Source organism: Cervus elaphus, chromosome 28 (assembly GCF_910594005.1).
Source record: "Cervus elaphus chromosome 28, mCerEla1.1, whole genome shotgun sequence".
Lineage (NCBI taxonomy): Eukaryota > Metazoa > Chordata > Mammalia > Artiodactyla > Cervidae > Cervus > Cervus elaphus.
In genome coordinates this window covers 25,141,351-25,157,782 of record NC_057842.1, presented here as the reverse complement: position 1 = coordinate 25,157,782, position 16,432 = coordinate 25,141,351, and the positions used below count along the sequence as shown (strand labels likewise).

The window sequence follows — 16,432 nt, the reverse complement described above, 5'->3', positions numbered from 1 at the left end:
TTTTAATTTGTATGAAACACAAAAGACCCTATTCCTTTGAATAGCCAAAGGAATCTCGAGAAAGAAGCAGAGAGCCAGAGGAATCACACTCCCTAACTGCAGACTATACTACAAAGCTACATTCATCAAACCAATATGGTACCAGCGCAATGAAAAGATACCTAGATTAACAGAACAGGATAGAAAGCCCAGAAATACACACACACTGTCAATTAATCTACTGCAAAGCAAGAATATACAACAGATAAAAGATAGTCTTTGGGGGACTCTTCTGGTGATCCAGTGGTTGACTTAACCTTCCAGTGCAGGAAGTGTGGGTTTGATCCCTAGTTGGGGAGTTAAGACCCCACATGCCTCATGGCCAAAGAATACTGGAGTGGGTAGCTGTTCCCTTTTCCAGGGGATTTTTCTGACCCAAGGATCGAACCGCAATCTCCCACATATCAGGCAGATTCTTTACCATCTGAGTTACCAGGGAAGCCCCTCCAAAAAGTCTCATCAACAAGGGGGACTAGGAAAACTGGACAACTACATGTAAAGGAATTAGACCATTCTTTTACACCATACACAAAAATAAATTCAAAATGGATTAAAAAACTAAATGTAAGACCAGATTCCATAAAACTTCTAGAGGAAAAAATAGGACACTCTTGAGACATAAATCGCACCATTTTTTTAGATCCATCTCATAGAGTAATGGAAACAAAAACAAATGGTACCTAATTAAGCTTAAAAGCTTTTGCACAGCAAAGGAAACCATAAACAAAAAGACAAACTACAGAATGGGAGAAAATATTTGCAAATGATGTGACTGACAAGGGATTAATTTCCAAAATACACAAATAGCTCAAACAGCTCAATATTAAAAAAACAAACAACCCAATTGAAAAATGGGCATAAGACTTAAATAGCTATTTCTCCAAAGAAGACATATAGATGGCCAACAGCATGTGAAAAGATGCTCGTCACTAATTATTAGAGAAATGAAAATCAAAACCAAAAAGATACCACCTCACACCAGGTGAGATATCCCACACCTGTCAGAATGGTCATCATCAAAAAAATCTACAAATAATAAATTCTGGAGAGGGTGTGGAGAAAAAGGACCTTCCTACACTTGGTTCATGGGAATGTAAACTGACTCAGCCACTATGGAGAATGGTATGGAGGGCTTATAAAACTAAAAATGGAGCTACCATATGATTCTGCAATCCCACTCCTGGGCATGTATCTGGAGAAAACTTTTAATTTGAATGGATACATGCATTCCAATGTTCATTGCAGCACCATTTACAACAGCCAAGACATGAAAGTAACCTAAGTGTCCGTTGACTGGTAAATGGATAAAGAAGATGTGGTACATATATACAGTGGAATATTCACCATTAAAAAGAAGGAAATAATGCCATTTGCAGCAACATAGATGAACCTGGAAATCATAAGAAGTCAAAGACAAGTACTATTTTATATCACTTATATGTGGAATCTAAAAAAAAAAATTGATAAAAATGAAATTATTTACAAAACAGAAATGGACTCACAGACAGAAAACAAACCTATGGTTACCAAAGTGGAAAGAGTGGGGAGATCCACTGGCCACCGGGGGGGGGGGGGGGGGGGGGAGAGAGAGAGAGAGAGAGAGAGAGAGAGAGAGAGAGTGAGTGTGTGTGTGTGTGTGTGTGTGTGTGTGTGTGTGTGTGTGTGTGTGTGTGGGGGTGAGCGTGTGTGTGTGTGTGTGTGTGTGTGTGGGTGAGATCACTCAGGATGAACTGGGAAAAAGGGAATCCGTTTATCCACCATAAAACCTGATGGAGCCTTCTAGCAAGCTGCTGCTATCCACTCCCTAACCAAGTCAACCTAGATCAAGGATGAGACTCAAGGATTAACACAGCTGGCCAAACTACATGCAGTGATGAAAAATCCATGATCAATAATTGGTTCAGTGTGCATTTTTAAACAAAGTATTGAGGCATTACCAATTACCTGTCCATTTAGTCTAACCAGTGGCAGCAACTCCTCATCCAAGGTCACCTCCTTTGGGCTAAAACACTATGGGATTGACTGCCCTGTAGATACCCAAGATAAAAATCCAGGCTTGATTTTTATTAATTTGTTTGCCCAAATTAGGTTTGTCCACACTAAAGTCAAAATTAAAGGCCTTCTCAAAACATTCCTTATCCCTTTCAGAGTTCCAGACATTATCGATGATGACCATGGCATGTATTTCACTCCTCAAAACATACACCAGAAACTCTGGAATGAAACATTCAGTGAAACTACCACCTCCCTAATGGTCACATGCTCTAAGCTTCAGAGAGCCATAACAGCTTTCCTAAACAAGTCCCAACATCAATTAAATGAGACACAGCACATCATCAGTCACACATTAAGTTCAGTTCAGTCGCTCAGTCTTGTCCGACTCTGCGACCCCATGAATCACAGCACGCCAGGCCTCCCTGTCCATCACCAACTCCCGGAGTTCACTCAAACTCATGTCCATCGAGTCAGTGATGCCATCCAGCCATCTCATCCTCTGTCGTCCCCTTCTCCTCCTGCCCCCAATCCCTCCCAGCATCAGGGTCTTTTCCAATGAGTCAACTCTTCGAATGAGGTGGCCGAAGTATTGGAGTTTCAGCTTCAGCATCGGTCCTTCCAATGAACACCCAGGACTGATCTCCTTTAGGATGGACTGGTTGGATCTCCTTGCAGTCCAAGGGACTCTCAAGAGTCTTCTCCAACACCACAGTTCAAAAGCATCAATTCTTTGGTGTTCAGCCTTCTTTATAGTCCAACTCTCACATCCATACATGACCACTGGAAAAACCATAGCCTTGACTAGACAGACCTTTGTTGACAAAGTAATGTCTCTGCTTCTTAATATGCTGTCTAGGTTGGTCATAACTTACTTTCCCTCCAAGGAGTAAGCATCTTTTAATTTCATGGCTGCAGTCACCATCTGCAGTGATTTTGGAGCCCCCCAAAATAGTCTGACACTGTTTCCACTGTTTCCCCATCTATTTGCCATGAAGTGATGGGACCAGATGCCATGATCTTAGTTTTCTGAATGTTGAGCTTTAAGCCAACTTTTTCACTCTCCTCTTTCACTTTAATCAAGAGGCTTTTTAGTTCTTCACTTTCTGCCATAAGGGTGGTGTCATCTGCATGTCTGAGGTTATTGATATTTCTCCCAGCAATCTTGATTCCAGCTTGTGCTTCTTCCAGCCCAGCATTTCTCATGACGTACTGTGCATATAAGTTAAACAAGCAGGGTGACAGCATACAGCCTTGACGTACTCCTTTTCCTATTTGGAACCAGTCTGTTGTTCCATGTCTGGTTCTAACTGTTGCTTCCTGACCTAGTCAGACATTAGTGGTGACTTACAATTGAGTCTGACTTCACCTGTGATGTCTGAGTACTGACAGCTTTCAAGCTCATCCCCTCCTCCACTTTCTGCCCCACGCTGGGGCAAACCCATAAGGTGGCCCATGAGCTTCATCCTTTGGCACCTGGTGGGCAGTTAAAATCGTGAAAACCCCAACTCACTCTGGTCCAACCGTCTAGTCAAAATGTAAAACACAGAGAAGGCTTGCCTTCCCAGAAAATCCCATATGAGAGTAATAAACCTTTTTCATTCCCTCCTGATGCACCTGTGGTGTCAGCAGGCTTGATCACCCAAACTTATTTGGGGAGGCAGTGTGGATATCATTCCCGAGGGAACAATCATATCTATGCATATCACTCCCCTGCTCAAAGACCTCTGATACCTCCCCACTGTCCACTGAATTAAATGGAAACTATTGACCATAACTGCTTCCCAAGTGGCACTAGTGGTAAAGAACCCGCCTGCCAATGCAGGAGACATAAGAGATGCAGGTTTGATCCCTGGGTCAGAAAGATCCCCTGGAGGCGGGCATGACAACCCACTCCAGTATTCTTGCCTGGAAAATCCCATGGACAGAGGAACCTGGTGGGCCACAATCCATAGGGTCGCAGAGAGTCAGACAAAACTGAAGCGGGTTAGCATGCATGCACACATGCACAGATATATCTTTCTAGTCTCACTTTCCACTTTTCTCCTGGATAAACATCATGCTTCAAATGCTGTTGTTCCTAGAACACGCTTGGTCCTTAGTCGCCTTCGTTCTCTTTGCTTATGCTCTGTCCTGAGTTTTCTCTTCTACCCACTGTCTCCACTGGTCCTTCTTCAAGTTCATCTTAAAAGCCAATCCTCCATGAACACGTCTCTGAATCTTCCAATTAGATAAGCTGTCTCCCTGCTTTGAACTTTGTATCACACGGTTTGAATCTCTGGCAGTGCTTTATCATATTCTACCCTATAACAAAGTCATTCACCTCTTATTGCTCCTAAAGGTCAGGCGTTGACAGCACACGTCCTGGAAACAGACCAAAAAAAAAAAAAAATGTCCCACATCTGATTCTTGCTACCTAGTTGTCCTTGGGCAAGTCACCTAGCATCTCCAAGCCTGTTTTCTCTTCCAATGAGAGCAAGATCTTATATGTGCAGGGTTTTGTCTATATCTGGTTCATACTAAGCACCCAATAGAATGTTAGCAATTATCATTATTTATCCTCTCCACTGGATCAAAAGCAGTTTTATTTCAGGAAATTCATTTTTTACTCTAATGCAACAATGTTTGGTATATAGAAAGCATTGAATAAATATCTATTGAGTGAACTGAATAAATGGTTCATAGGACTTCAATGAAATTTTAAAGCAATTTAACCATAAGATTAGCACAATTAAATCACATGCATGAATCTAAGAACACACAAATCACCAAAAAAGAGAGAATTCAGGAAAACAGGTTTGTCTTCCAAAAACTGCTTGCTAACTCATAACTAATTTTCCAGACATTTCCTCCACACCCCATACCACCTCTCCCAACCCTGCAACACACATACACACACACAAATATACATACAATGAGTTATTTAGTTAATTATTTTCTAATTCTGATATTTTAACAGAGTAGAAATTTTTGGATTAAAAACAGTGACAAATAACAGTTTAAACTTTCTATCTGTTCAAAATCTTGTCCACAGATCATTCAGCACTCTATAAGAAATCTGATATGAGATGCTTAAAATATACAATGAACAATGCTATTCTACATTTAATATTCTCAAATAGACATCAAAAATATTTTGAGAGTTTAAAAAAAAATTGCCATCTTTTGCAGTAAATCTCATTCAAGGATCTACTTTAAGAGAAAAATGGGAGACGTGTTATAATAGAAACACAGGTGAAAATACAGGGAGATGAATTATAATAGAAACACAGGTGGGTTCAACAGTGCTTATTAGAACATTAGCAAGAACATCCTCTCTGTGTAAAATACCTGATTGTCTGCAGTACTTTAAACTATTAAAATAGTATTTAATGATAGTGGGGAATGCTCATAACATTGTAAGTGAAAAGACAAGGTATAACATAATACAAACAGAAGGTGGTTTAACCGATATTAAGGTGCTTTTTCCTTAGTAATAGTATTATTCATGGTGTTTGTCCCCTTGTATTTTTAAATAATCTGCAAGAAACAGTTAATTTAAAAATGTCCTTTATATGTTTAATAGCTTTGTGTTTGCCATGATCTGTAAGAATAACTACAGAGGGACTTCGCTGGTGGTCCAGTGGTTAAGACTCTGCACTTCCAATGCACGGGGTGTGAGTTCGATCCCTACTTGGAGAACTAAGATCCCCTGTGCCGCGTGGCGCAGCCAAAAAATAAGTAAAAATAACTACAGAATGTGTCTAACTGAAAAGAGTAAAGTCGTCCTTGAATACATTTAACTAGCTGTATTGTCATAAACTCAGAGAAGCTGCATCACACACAGAAAGGTACATCTGTAAACTGACCGACCTAGGGTTTCAGTCAGTCCAGTTCTCTACTGCGCCAAGTCGTCACCTTGAAATGTTACATATCATAGTTCTCTTTGAGGAAAGAAAACGCAGTTGTACAAAAATGACTACAGGGGTTCAGGGTGGGGGAGAACTGTAAACTTCCACTTTAAAAAAGCCTCTCTTGGTAACATCTTCAAGCCCTGGAAAACATATTCTCAAATATTTGCTTTGCACAAAAGTATTATAGTTGGTCATATTTTAAGCTTTGGCTTCCTTAAAAGCAAATGTATCCTTATATTCACCACCTTCAAATGGGAACTAGTAGTAAATCCTATTATCAGTAAATATCAGCTAAACATAAATTGCATTTCTGTTTTTATCAACATTTCCGTACAGGTTTGTGATATGGTAATCATGATCTCAAATCTTACACGGTATTTTCACTTTCAGTAGTCAAGCAAACCTAATGAACTTCCATGTAACACATTAAAAGGCACCGACGATAAAGTTTTCTCAAAATTCACATAGATGAGGAAATTTTTGTGATCTGTGACATGCATACTACAGGTGCGGATGTAGAGGCTGTCATGAGGTCAGTCCTGTATATATAGACAATGAACTCGGCACATCAGCAGCAGGGCTGGCAGGATTTGGCCCGTCAGGCCACTGGTTTTCCAGGGTGATGATGGATTTGCATTGATTTGGATGCCCTGTTTGGTCACGGTCTTCAGAGAGAGGCAGCCTGCACCTGGAGCGGGTGCGGGCCTGGAGAGCCGAGCATGCAAAGCTATCTCACCTGGTGATTGAGTGACTTCACAGCCGTGAACTTGGTCTTATTTGTTGTTCTCACCAGCTGAGCTAACTCATCTTTTAAGATAGAATTACACAGGCTAGCGCAGCTTTCCAGAGTTTTCTTTTTCACTTCCCAAGAAATACCACCATTAAATTTCTGAAATATGATGGACTCATATGAGCTCAGAGGAGCTTTACAGTAATAAGATTTCCTATGACCAAGTTATTTCAAACATATTTAAGCATACTCAGGGGTCTGAATGCCTTTTTCATCATAGGGGACTGGAATCAAACCCTTATGATTATACAGAAGTGACAAATAGATTTAAGGGATTAGATTAGATCTGATAGAGACTGTCTGAAGAACTATGGACGGAGGTTCGTGACATTGTACAGGAAGCGACGACCAAAACCATCCCACAGAAACAGAAATGCAAAAAAGGCAAAACAGTTGTCTGAGAAGGCCTTATGAATAGCTGAGAAAAGAAGAGACATGAAAGGCAAAGGAGAAAAGGAAACATATACCCATCTGAATGCAGAGTTCTAAAGAATAGCAAGGAGAGATAAGAAAGCCTTCCTTAGTGATCACAGCAAAGAAATAGAGGAAAACAATGGAATGGGGAAAACTAGAGATCTCTTCAAAAAAAATTAGAGATACCAAGGGAACATTTCATGCAAAAATGGGCACAATAAAGGACAGAAACGGTATGGACCTAACAGAAGCAGAAGATATTAAGAAGAGATGACAAGAATACATAGACAAACTATATAAAAGAGAGCTTAATGACCCAGATAACCACAATAATGTTATCACTCACATAGAACCAGATATCCTGGAGTGAGAAGTCAAGTGGGCCTTAGGAAGCATCACTATGAACAAAGCTAGTGAAGGTGATGAAACTTCAGCTCAGCTATTTCAAATCCTAAAAGATGATGCTGTTAAAGTGCTGCACTAAATATACCAGCAAATCTGGAAGACTCAGTGTGGCCACAGGGCTGGAAAAGGTCAGTTTTCATTCCAATTCCAAAGAAAGGCAATGCCAAAGATTGTTCAAACTGCCGCACAATTGCACTCATCTGTGAGGAAAGCTGAGGGCCGAAAAATTGATGCTTTTGAACTATGGTGTTGGAGAAGACTCTTGAGAGTCCCTTGGACTGCAAGGAGATCCAACCAGTCCATCCTAAAGGAGATCAGTCCTGGGTGTTCATTGGAAGGACCGATGCTGAAGCTGAAACTCCAATACTCTGGCCACCTCATTCAAAGAGCTGACTCATTGGAAAAGACCCTGATGCTGGGAGGGATTGGGGGCAGGAGGAGAAGGGGACGACAGAGGATGAGATGGCTGGATGGCATCACTGACTCGATGGACACGAGTTTTCGTAAACTCCGGGAGTTGGTGATGGACAGGGAGGCCTGGCATGCTGCGATTCATGGGGTTGCAAAGAGTCGGACACAATTGAGCGACTGAACTGAAATGAACATACTAGCAAAGTGTGCTCAAAATTCTCCAAGCTAGGCTTCAACAGATGTGAACCGAGAACTTCCAGATGTTCAGACTGGATTTAGAAAAGGCAGAGGAACCAGAGATCAAATTGCCAGCATCCTCTGGATCATAAAAAAAAGCAAGAGAATTCCAGAAAAACATCTGCTTCATTGTCCATGCTAAAGCCTTTGACTGTGTGGATCACAACAAACTGCAGAAAATTCTTCAAGAAATGGGAATACCAGACCACCTTACCTGCCTCCTAAGAAATCTGTATGCAGGTCAAGAAGCAACAGTTAGAACTGGACACGGAACAACAGACTGGTTCCAAATTGGGAAAGGGGTATGTCAAGGCTGTGTACTGTCACCCTGCTTATTTAACTTAAATGCAGAGCACATCATGCGAAATGCCAGGCTGGATGAAGCACAGGCCAGAATCAAGACTGCAGGAGAAATATCAATACTCTCGGATATGCACCCTTATGGCAGAAAGCAAAGAGGAACTAAAGAGTCTCTTGAAAGTGAAAGAGGAGAGTGAAAAAGCTGGCCTAAAACTCCACATTCAAAGAACTAAGATCATGGCATCCAGTCCCATCACTTCATGGCAAATAGATGGGGGAAAAGTAGAAGCAGTGATGAATTTTATCTTCTTGGCCTCCAAAATCGCTAAGGATGGTAACTGCTGCCATGAAATTAAAGGTGCTTGCTCCTTGGAAGGAAAGCTATGACTAGCCTAGATAGTGTGTTAAAAAGCAGAGATGTCACTTTGCCAACAAAGGCCTTATACAGCTATGAATTTTCCCGTAGTCATGTATGGATGTGAGAGTTGGACCATAAAGAAGGTTGAGCACCAAAGAATTGATGCTTTTGAACTGTGGTGTTGGAGAAGACTCTTGAGAGTCCCTTGGAGTCTCCATCCTAAAGGAAATCAACCCTGAATATTCACTGGAAAGACTGATGGTGAAGCTGAAGCTCCAATACTTTGGCCACCTGATCCAAAGAGCTGACTCATCAGTAAAGACCCTGATTCTGGAAAAGACTGAAGGCAGGAGAAGGGGACGACAGAGGAAGAGATGGTTGGATGGTATCGCTGACTCAATGGACATGAGTTTGAGCAAGTTCTGGGAGGTGGTGAAGGACAGGGAAGCCTGGCGTGCTGCAGTCCATGGGGTCGCAAAGAGTCGGACACGACTGAGTGAATGAAGAACAACAACTACAAGGGTCTGAAACTCATTTTTTTTTTAACACACTGACAGTTAAATTTGAACAAATATAGTGAATGTTTGAGTGCAAAGCAAAAACAATAAATTCCCATCAATTGCCTTTTAAAAAATTAGACATGAGGATTTCAAAGGTCTCAAGGTAGGCAATTAGCAATACCATCATGTGGTCAAAAAAGGACTGGAAGGGGAGGGTGGAACCTGAGACCTAGTCCTGGTTGTTGCTGTATAACAATAGGTCACAACTATTAGATTTTCATTTGTCGGGTAGAATGAGAATCTGGGCTTGACACATTTAAGAGCCCATCCAATTTTAAAATAGAATTCTGATTCTTGTTAAAAATACATAAATCATATATTAAATATTTTTTAAAACTAGATTTTTTTGTTTAACCCATGGCAAAGTTAGAGCTGCAAAAATGTTTTAAGGTAAGAGATGACCTCTTTTAAGGCAAGAGAAAGTAACATAGAAACTTACATTACCATATATAAAATAGATAGCCAAGGGGAATTTGTTGTATGTCTCAGGAAACTCAAACAGGGGCTTTGTGTCAACCTAGAGGAGTGGGATGGAAGCAAGGTTCAAAAGAGAGGGGATATGTGTATACCTATGGCTGATTCATGTTGAGGTTTAACAGAAAACAACAAAATTCTTAAAGCAATTATCCTTCAATAAAAAAATAAATTAAAAAAAAACAACTAAGAAAAAAAAAGGTAAAACACAACATAAAACCAGCCTGTGTTTTTAATCAAACATTTCTAGGAATGAAAAATACCTGTACAAAACACCCTCAAGGAGATGTTTTTCTCCTTCTAAAACATAGGATCACCTGGACAATACAGAATATATATATTTTTTAACTATTTCAAGCACAGCACTGCAGAATCACTGAAAGATTTAAGAAAGACATCATCGAGGTCTTTTCCATATACAATCTAGAAATCTCATTTCCTTCTTCCCTCTCCTTTACTATGAAAAATCCTTGCACAAGTGTAAAAGTGAAACTTGAATCTCATGTGAAAAATGTCTGTCTTCACTTTAGGGTGCTGCTCTCTGACGGATGGATGACTGAATGGATTTTGGAGCAGGAAGAAAGCATGGGCCAAACTGGGTTTAACCTTGCAATCCAGCACAGGTGATAGCAAAGCTTCCCAAACTAGAGCTGCAAAGCCTCTGATGTCCTCAAGTAAGTAAGCCCCATATTTGGAACACAAGTCTAAGCGGATGAGATGGCATCACCGACTCGATGGACATGAGTTTGAGCAAGCTCTGGGAGTTGGTGATAAGACAGGGAAGCCTGGTGTGCTGCAATCCATGGGGTCACAGAGTTGGACACAAATGAGCAACTGAAATGAATGACAGACAGAATCCCTAAGGAAAAATGACAGTTCATTTGGGATTTTTTTTTCCTACCCACTTTAGTTAAGACAAGAAAACAAAGCTGTAACTTATTTCTGATTATATATTGAGGTGACCATAATCCCCATTTGCTCCCAATCAAGGTAATTTTAAAGGATTTACCATTTATTTCAACCAATCTTTTCTCCACCTCTGGGGGGAAAAAATCTTATCTATTATCAGTCTATCAATTTAAGCAGCTCTTCTGTCTTTAAATTTTTTGGAAGCACATTTTTTTTAATGTGCTTCAAAGACTCCTCACTTTGTAAGAAAAATCTATCAGTTATAAGGTATAAATGTGCCTCATGAGTCACAACCCAATCACATGGGGCAGCAAAATTGATGATACATATATTAATGCTGCAAACTGAATTAGTCCATTGAAAGGGGGGAGTTACAATTCAGGGTCAAGGTGTATTAGCCTAAATTCTTGCCACTTTAAATTGAAATTTATTAGACATTTTAATAACTTTTAAATTGAGGGATTTATCAAGTGCTTACATTTTTAAGTATTTTTTTGACTTTCTTCAAATGAAACTGGTAAATAAAAAAGGGTGTTTTCTGCTGAAACCTTTGCTAAGTAACAATGTATCACCAAGCAAAATAAATTTCAAAAATGGATTACTTACAGGTCTCTAGGATCCATGATCCATGATACTAAGAAACAGTGTTTAAAACAAGTGCACTTCAATGGTGATACTGTCATTTTCTTTTTGCCTATTCCATTATCCTTATTGGACTTTTATAGCACCTATCTGCCTTCTGCCAAGGAGTTCAGAATGCCTTAGAAGCTTATGCTGTGCTGTGCTTCAGTCCTCAGTTGTGTCTGACTCTTTGCGACCCCATGAACTTGTAGCCTGCCAGGCTACTCTGTCCATGGGGTTCTCCAGGCAAGATTACTGGAGTGGGTTGCCATGCCCTCCTCCAAGGGATCTTCCCAACCCAGGGATCAAACCCAGATCCCCTGCATTGCAGGCAGGTTCTTTACCAGCTGAGCTACCAGAGAAGTCCTACAAGCTTATAGGCTTAGAGTATTATGACCATACAATAGAACTGTTTTCAAACAGTAGTTTTTTTTTTACCTTAAGAATGTATATTGCCATGTATTGGGGAATAGCAAGCAGTGATGTGATATTAAATTGGGAAGTTTATACAAAGGAAGAAGCGAGAAATCATAAACTTCAAAAAAGCCATCACTTAACAGGCTAAAAACTCAGCTTCACTGTACCACAGATTCTGCTTCAGTGAGTTGATGATGAGAAAATCTAGACTAACAAATCTACTGCTTTCCTTGATCTTAGATAAAGGTCAGTTTTTAACTTTTAGACTCTCACATGATGAAATAATTCTTCTGAACAGAGACTCTATAAATATTAGTTTGTTGTTTTGTACAGTATCAACAGACTTAGCAATGAAAGTCCATTGGCAGTTTATTCCTAAGATGGTGTGCTTTTATTTATTAGATGTTTTTGATAATTTTGGGCATCATCCTTAGGAAATAATGGCAGCTACCCAGTTTATGAATTGCTGGTGAACATTTAAAATGTTTAATGGAATATTAAGTACCATATATTTAACCTTTTCTTAGGGAATTATAGGATCTAAAGTATAACCTCAAAATAATGAATACTATTTCATAAAATGAGCCTTAGAAAACTTAATATATTTAAAATATCATGTCTAATCTAAACAAGGAACAAATTCAGATATTTTTAGCTCTATTTTGAAAACTTGAGTTTAACTCAAAGAGGGAAAATGTTTCTATTCTATTCTAAAAAAAGATTTCTACAACTAAAGTACTACCTAATCCTATTTCATTTATAAAAATATGGAAACTTAAATTTTATTTCAAATATAAAACTCTCTAAAACATAATCATTTTAAAGGGCAAGGGCCCTAAGACTTACTGATACAAATTTACCTACACTTTAAATTAAACAATAATAGCTAAATTAAGATGACTTTATATAAGAGGTTAGAGATTAATGGAATTTACTCTGAAGCTTAATTGGCAAATAATAAACTGAAAGAAAAAGAAAATCTTGCCTATCGTTGACAATACCACTTCATTAACCAATTGCTTTTATTTACCATTAAATGTGATTCATTCTTCATAAAGGTGTATATGCTAACATTGAATTTAGCTTAAATCAAAATGTCCCCAAAGTCTTAAATACTGAATTTAACATAAGAAACTGATTGAGACACTTGTTTATAATTATAGACAGTTATTCCTGGTTATTTCCTCAAATTCATATTGTACCATGACAATTTTTTAAGCACATTAGCAGGGTCTCTGATAATCAAACCATCAACCCTGTATGTTCCATTTTATGCATTTAAAAAATATATTCTCAAGAAAATCTAAGTTCCAATTTACATTATGATATTAGGAATTTTTTATTTACATTTTAAAATCTTTTATTTTAGAATATTGTCTTAAGACACTTCACTTTCATGCATTTATTTGCATTATATTTGTTTCGCACTCAGCCCTAAATCCACAGAACAATTTTCTATGGAGGGTTTTATTATGTAACTAATTTTGTTCTGTCCTAACTTAATCAGCCTAGGAAAAAACCCAAAATGTGAACTGTTTGTCTTACAGAAATCTTCCTTCTTACCAACTTTATAATGCTTTTACAAAATCGTTTAATGAACAGCATTAACTTTCACATGAATATTCAACTTCTCTATGTAAATCGTGAAAGGATCCACCATCTCAAATCTGTCTCCAAAGCCTGTCTGTATAAGACACTGCTCCTCTTTCATTCTCAGCTATAATAACTAACAGCTTAATTATCAGCAGAACCAAAACCATTCAGTATCACTGCCCCTAATCCTTTTTTCAAATAGCAAACTTGAACACAGCTGTAATTCTTTTAAGAATCTTTATTGAATTTTTTTTTAACAATTTAGTTTGTTGGCTCTCAATGCAGTTTATAAAAAAACTTCAGCATAGTTTCATATAAACTGCAATCAAAAAAGTAACTTGTCAAGAAGTTATCTGAAGTTGCAAGTTATTTTTTGAAATATGCAGAACAGTAAAATGTAAGCATGCTCTCGGATGCAGGGGCTCCGTGGACTATGGAGTTACTCTGAAGAGCTTGCTAAGGTCTGCAGGCAGTTTATGAAATGCAATCATTCTCTCCACAATTTTGGTACATGAGAATAAAACTGATATTTATGAAATAAGTCTTTTTCTCAAAAAAGTTGAGGCAGCTTTTGTTGAATGCTATCAGTGAGAATACACTTGCTACACCTTGAACTGTACTAAGAGGAAAACAGCCAGGAGGCCATGTTCATGCTGAAACTTGAAAACACCCCTCCACACATGTTGAGTTCCAAGAAGAAGGAAGAGGATAAAACACTATGCACAGTTGTTCATCGTCCCATAGTAACAGAACACACCCGGAAACTTTACAGAAGGGAGCAAATTCCCTTCGCTGCTTTCAGTCAAGGTCACTGGCGGCTATAGTGGAGGGTGGAGGTGAAGCAAGCCTAGGACGGGATAAAGCTGAAGTCTACATCTCATGCAGAGTTGTCCTCTTTCTGTCCTCGCGCTTCTCAGACATCTGAATTCGAGCTGAGGTTTGTTAACCTGGGGTCCGCATTGATTTCATATCTGTAATGATACCCTTCCATGTGATCCCTACAGGCATCTCTGATGTTATGCATCCACTTCTTTATCCCTTTGCGGTTCAAATACAAAACCAGGAGGAAGATGGCGCCTATCAGGGCTAAAACAATACCCAGGAACACGTAAGACGTCTGCAGGGACGGAGGAAGGATAGGGTCACAGTCCAGGTCGGAGCTGTTGAGTTCCAAGAGGACCCGATGCCTCATTTTCTCCGGGAACGCACAGGTGAGCCTGCCTTTGCCCTGCACTACCTCGGTCTCCTTGAGCCAGGCCACCATGTCCGGCATGTGGCAGTCACAGACCCAGGGATTGTCGTCCAGGAAGACCCGGACGTGGGGCAGGCTTTGCAGCTCGGCCAGGGTGCCGTTGCGCAGGACCTTGAGGGCGTTGCCCTCCAGGTGCAGGCTTTCGAGGTGCGTCAGGTTCCGGAAGGACACGTGCGTCAGGCTCACCAGGGAGTTGTTGCGGAGGTCCAGGTGCCGGAGGCCGGGCAGCTGGGCCAGGGCGTCGCGGGGCAGGTAGAGGAGCTGGTTGCTGGCCAGCTCCAGGCGGCGGAGCCCCCGCAGCGCGTGGCCCGCTCGCAGGGCCGCCGCCACCATCCCCTCAAAGCTCCGGTTCTGCCGCTCGGCCGCGGGGGGCTCGAGGCGGTTCAAGATGAGCTCCACCAGGGGGCTGGGGGCCGCTACGCTGGCGTTGCTGCCCGAGAAGGCGAAGGGGCTGAGGTCGATCAGTGGGTTGTGGCTGAGGTCGAGCTGGCGCAGGCCGGGCAGGTGCTCGAAGGCGCCGGCGTCCACCTCCCTCAGGCGGTTGCCGCTGAGGTTGAGCGCGGCCAGGTCAGCCAGCGGCGGCCGGCGGGCGAAGGCGCCGGCGGGCAGCACGGCCAGCTGGTTGCCCGTGAGGAAGAGGTTGCGCACGTAGGGGGGCAGGTCGGCCGGCACCTCGGTCAGGTTGCGGTTCACGCACTTGACGGTGCGCGCCGCCTCGGAGCACTCACACGGCGGCGGGCATCGGCCCGGCAGCGGGGGCTGGCCGGACGCCGCGGGAGCCGGGAGCGACGCCGAGGAGGTGGAGGAGGACGCCGACGAGGGGAGGGAGGTCGAAGAGACCCAGCCCAGGAGGACCAGCGCCAGCCGCGCCAGCCGCAGCCGCCCGTCCCCGGCGGCGGGGCCCCGGGAGCACCCCCCAGGCATCGCGGCTCGGGTCTCCCCGGAGCCGGGCTGGGACGCCGCCCGCTCCGAAGGTTCGGGAGACGGGGCTCTGGAGGGCGCGGGCCGGCCGGAAGCTTCTGGAGAAAACTTTCCTCTTGTGGGAGCAGAGGAGGGCCGCCGCCAACGCCGCCGCCGGAACTTGGCCAACCCCCTGGCCACCGGGCGTCCCCCTCCCGGGGCCGAGTCCCCCGCCCCTTCCCTCCAGAAAGTACGCACGGCCGGTCGGGACGCTCGGCTCCGCGCTCCTCCTCCCGCTCGTCTTGCGGCCGCCGCCCCCGGGTGGCACCTCCCGCCTCTTTTGTTGGCGCCTCCCGCAGGATCCACTGCGCGACCTGGGACAAGCGGGAGACAAGCGTGAGGCGTGGTGGCGCCCGCGGCTCCTCGAGGGCAGGAATCGGCCTCCGCGAGCCAAGCCGACCCCACCGGGTACCCGAGACCTCCCTCCGAAAGCTCGTCTGGGCCTCGCCTCCTCTAGCGCCACGCACATCCTTACCCAAGCAAAGGGACAGGCGACCCGAGGGGCGAAGCACAGTCTTGCTGCGTCCCGAGCCCTCACTATATATACCCTTCCCAGCTCCCGCCCTCCTCCTTTCCCCGATCAGACTCGTCCCCCGCGTCTAAACTTCTAGCTTAATCCCTAGCTCCTCCCGACTAAAACTTCTCCTTCCCAGCTCCTTCCCCCCACCTCCTCCGCGGACGACCTGCCTTCCGGGGTCTCCGCCCCCGCCCGGACCTCTCCTCCAGGTCCAGGTCAGGACGCGAGGGAAGTTTCAGGTTACAGGAGTCTTTTGATGTCTTTCAGGACCCTGCCGGATTAAGTGGAAA

General features: G+C 42.6%; 2 protein-coding genes across 3 annotated transcripts in view; one reads left to right on the top strand and one right to left on the bottom strand.

Annotated features, from left to right (window-relative positions):
- LOC122685281 overlaps positions 1 to 10,685 on the top strand; it is a 374,369-nt gene extending 363,684 nt beyond the window's left edge. For both annotated transcript variants that reach the window (XR_006338326.1, XM_043889886.1), the window contains one exon: positions 10,404 to 10,685. Coding sequence is in view for 1 of the 2 variants with exons in the window: in XM_043889886.1 (XP_043745821.1) it covers positions 10,404 to 10,500 (97 nt within the window). In the remaining variant the exon portion in view is untranslated. The remainder of the gene's footprint in view (positions 1 to 10,403) is intronic.
- Positions 10,686 to 13,636: 2,951 nt separating this feature from the next.
- On the bottom strand, positions 13,637 to 16,240 carry TPBG (trophoblast glycoprotein). The gene is made up of 2 exons (XM_043890538.1): positions 16,101 to 16,240; positions 13,637 to 15,939 (listed from the first exon to the last, which is right to left on the bottom strand). The coding sequence occupies exon 2, from the start codon at positions 15,587 to 15,589 to the stop codon at positions 14,327 to 14,329; it is 1,263 nt and encodes a 420-aa protein (XP_043746473.1). The 5' UTR covers positions 15,590 to 15,939; positions 16,101 to 16,240; the 3' UTR covers positions 13,637 to 14,326.
- Between the last annotated feature and the right edge of the window lie 192 nt (positions 16,241 to 16,432).

Excerpts from the sequence above, each read along its gene's own strand:
- TPBG (XM_043890538.1), bottom strand. The coding sequence starts at position 15,589 with ATGCCTGGGGGGTGCTCCCGGGGCCCCGCCGCCGGGGACGGGCGGCTG.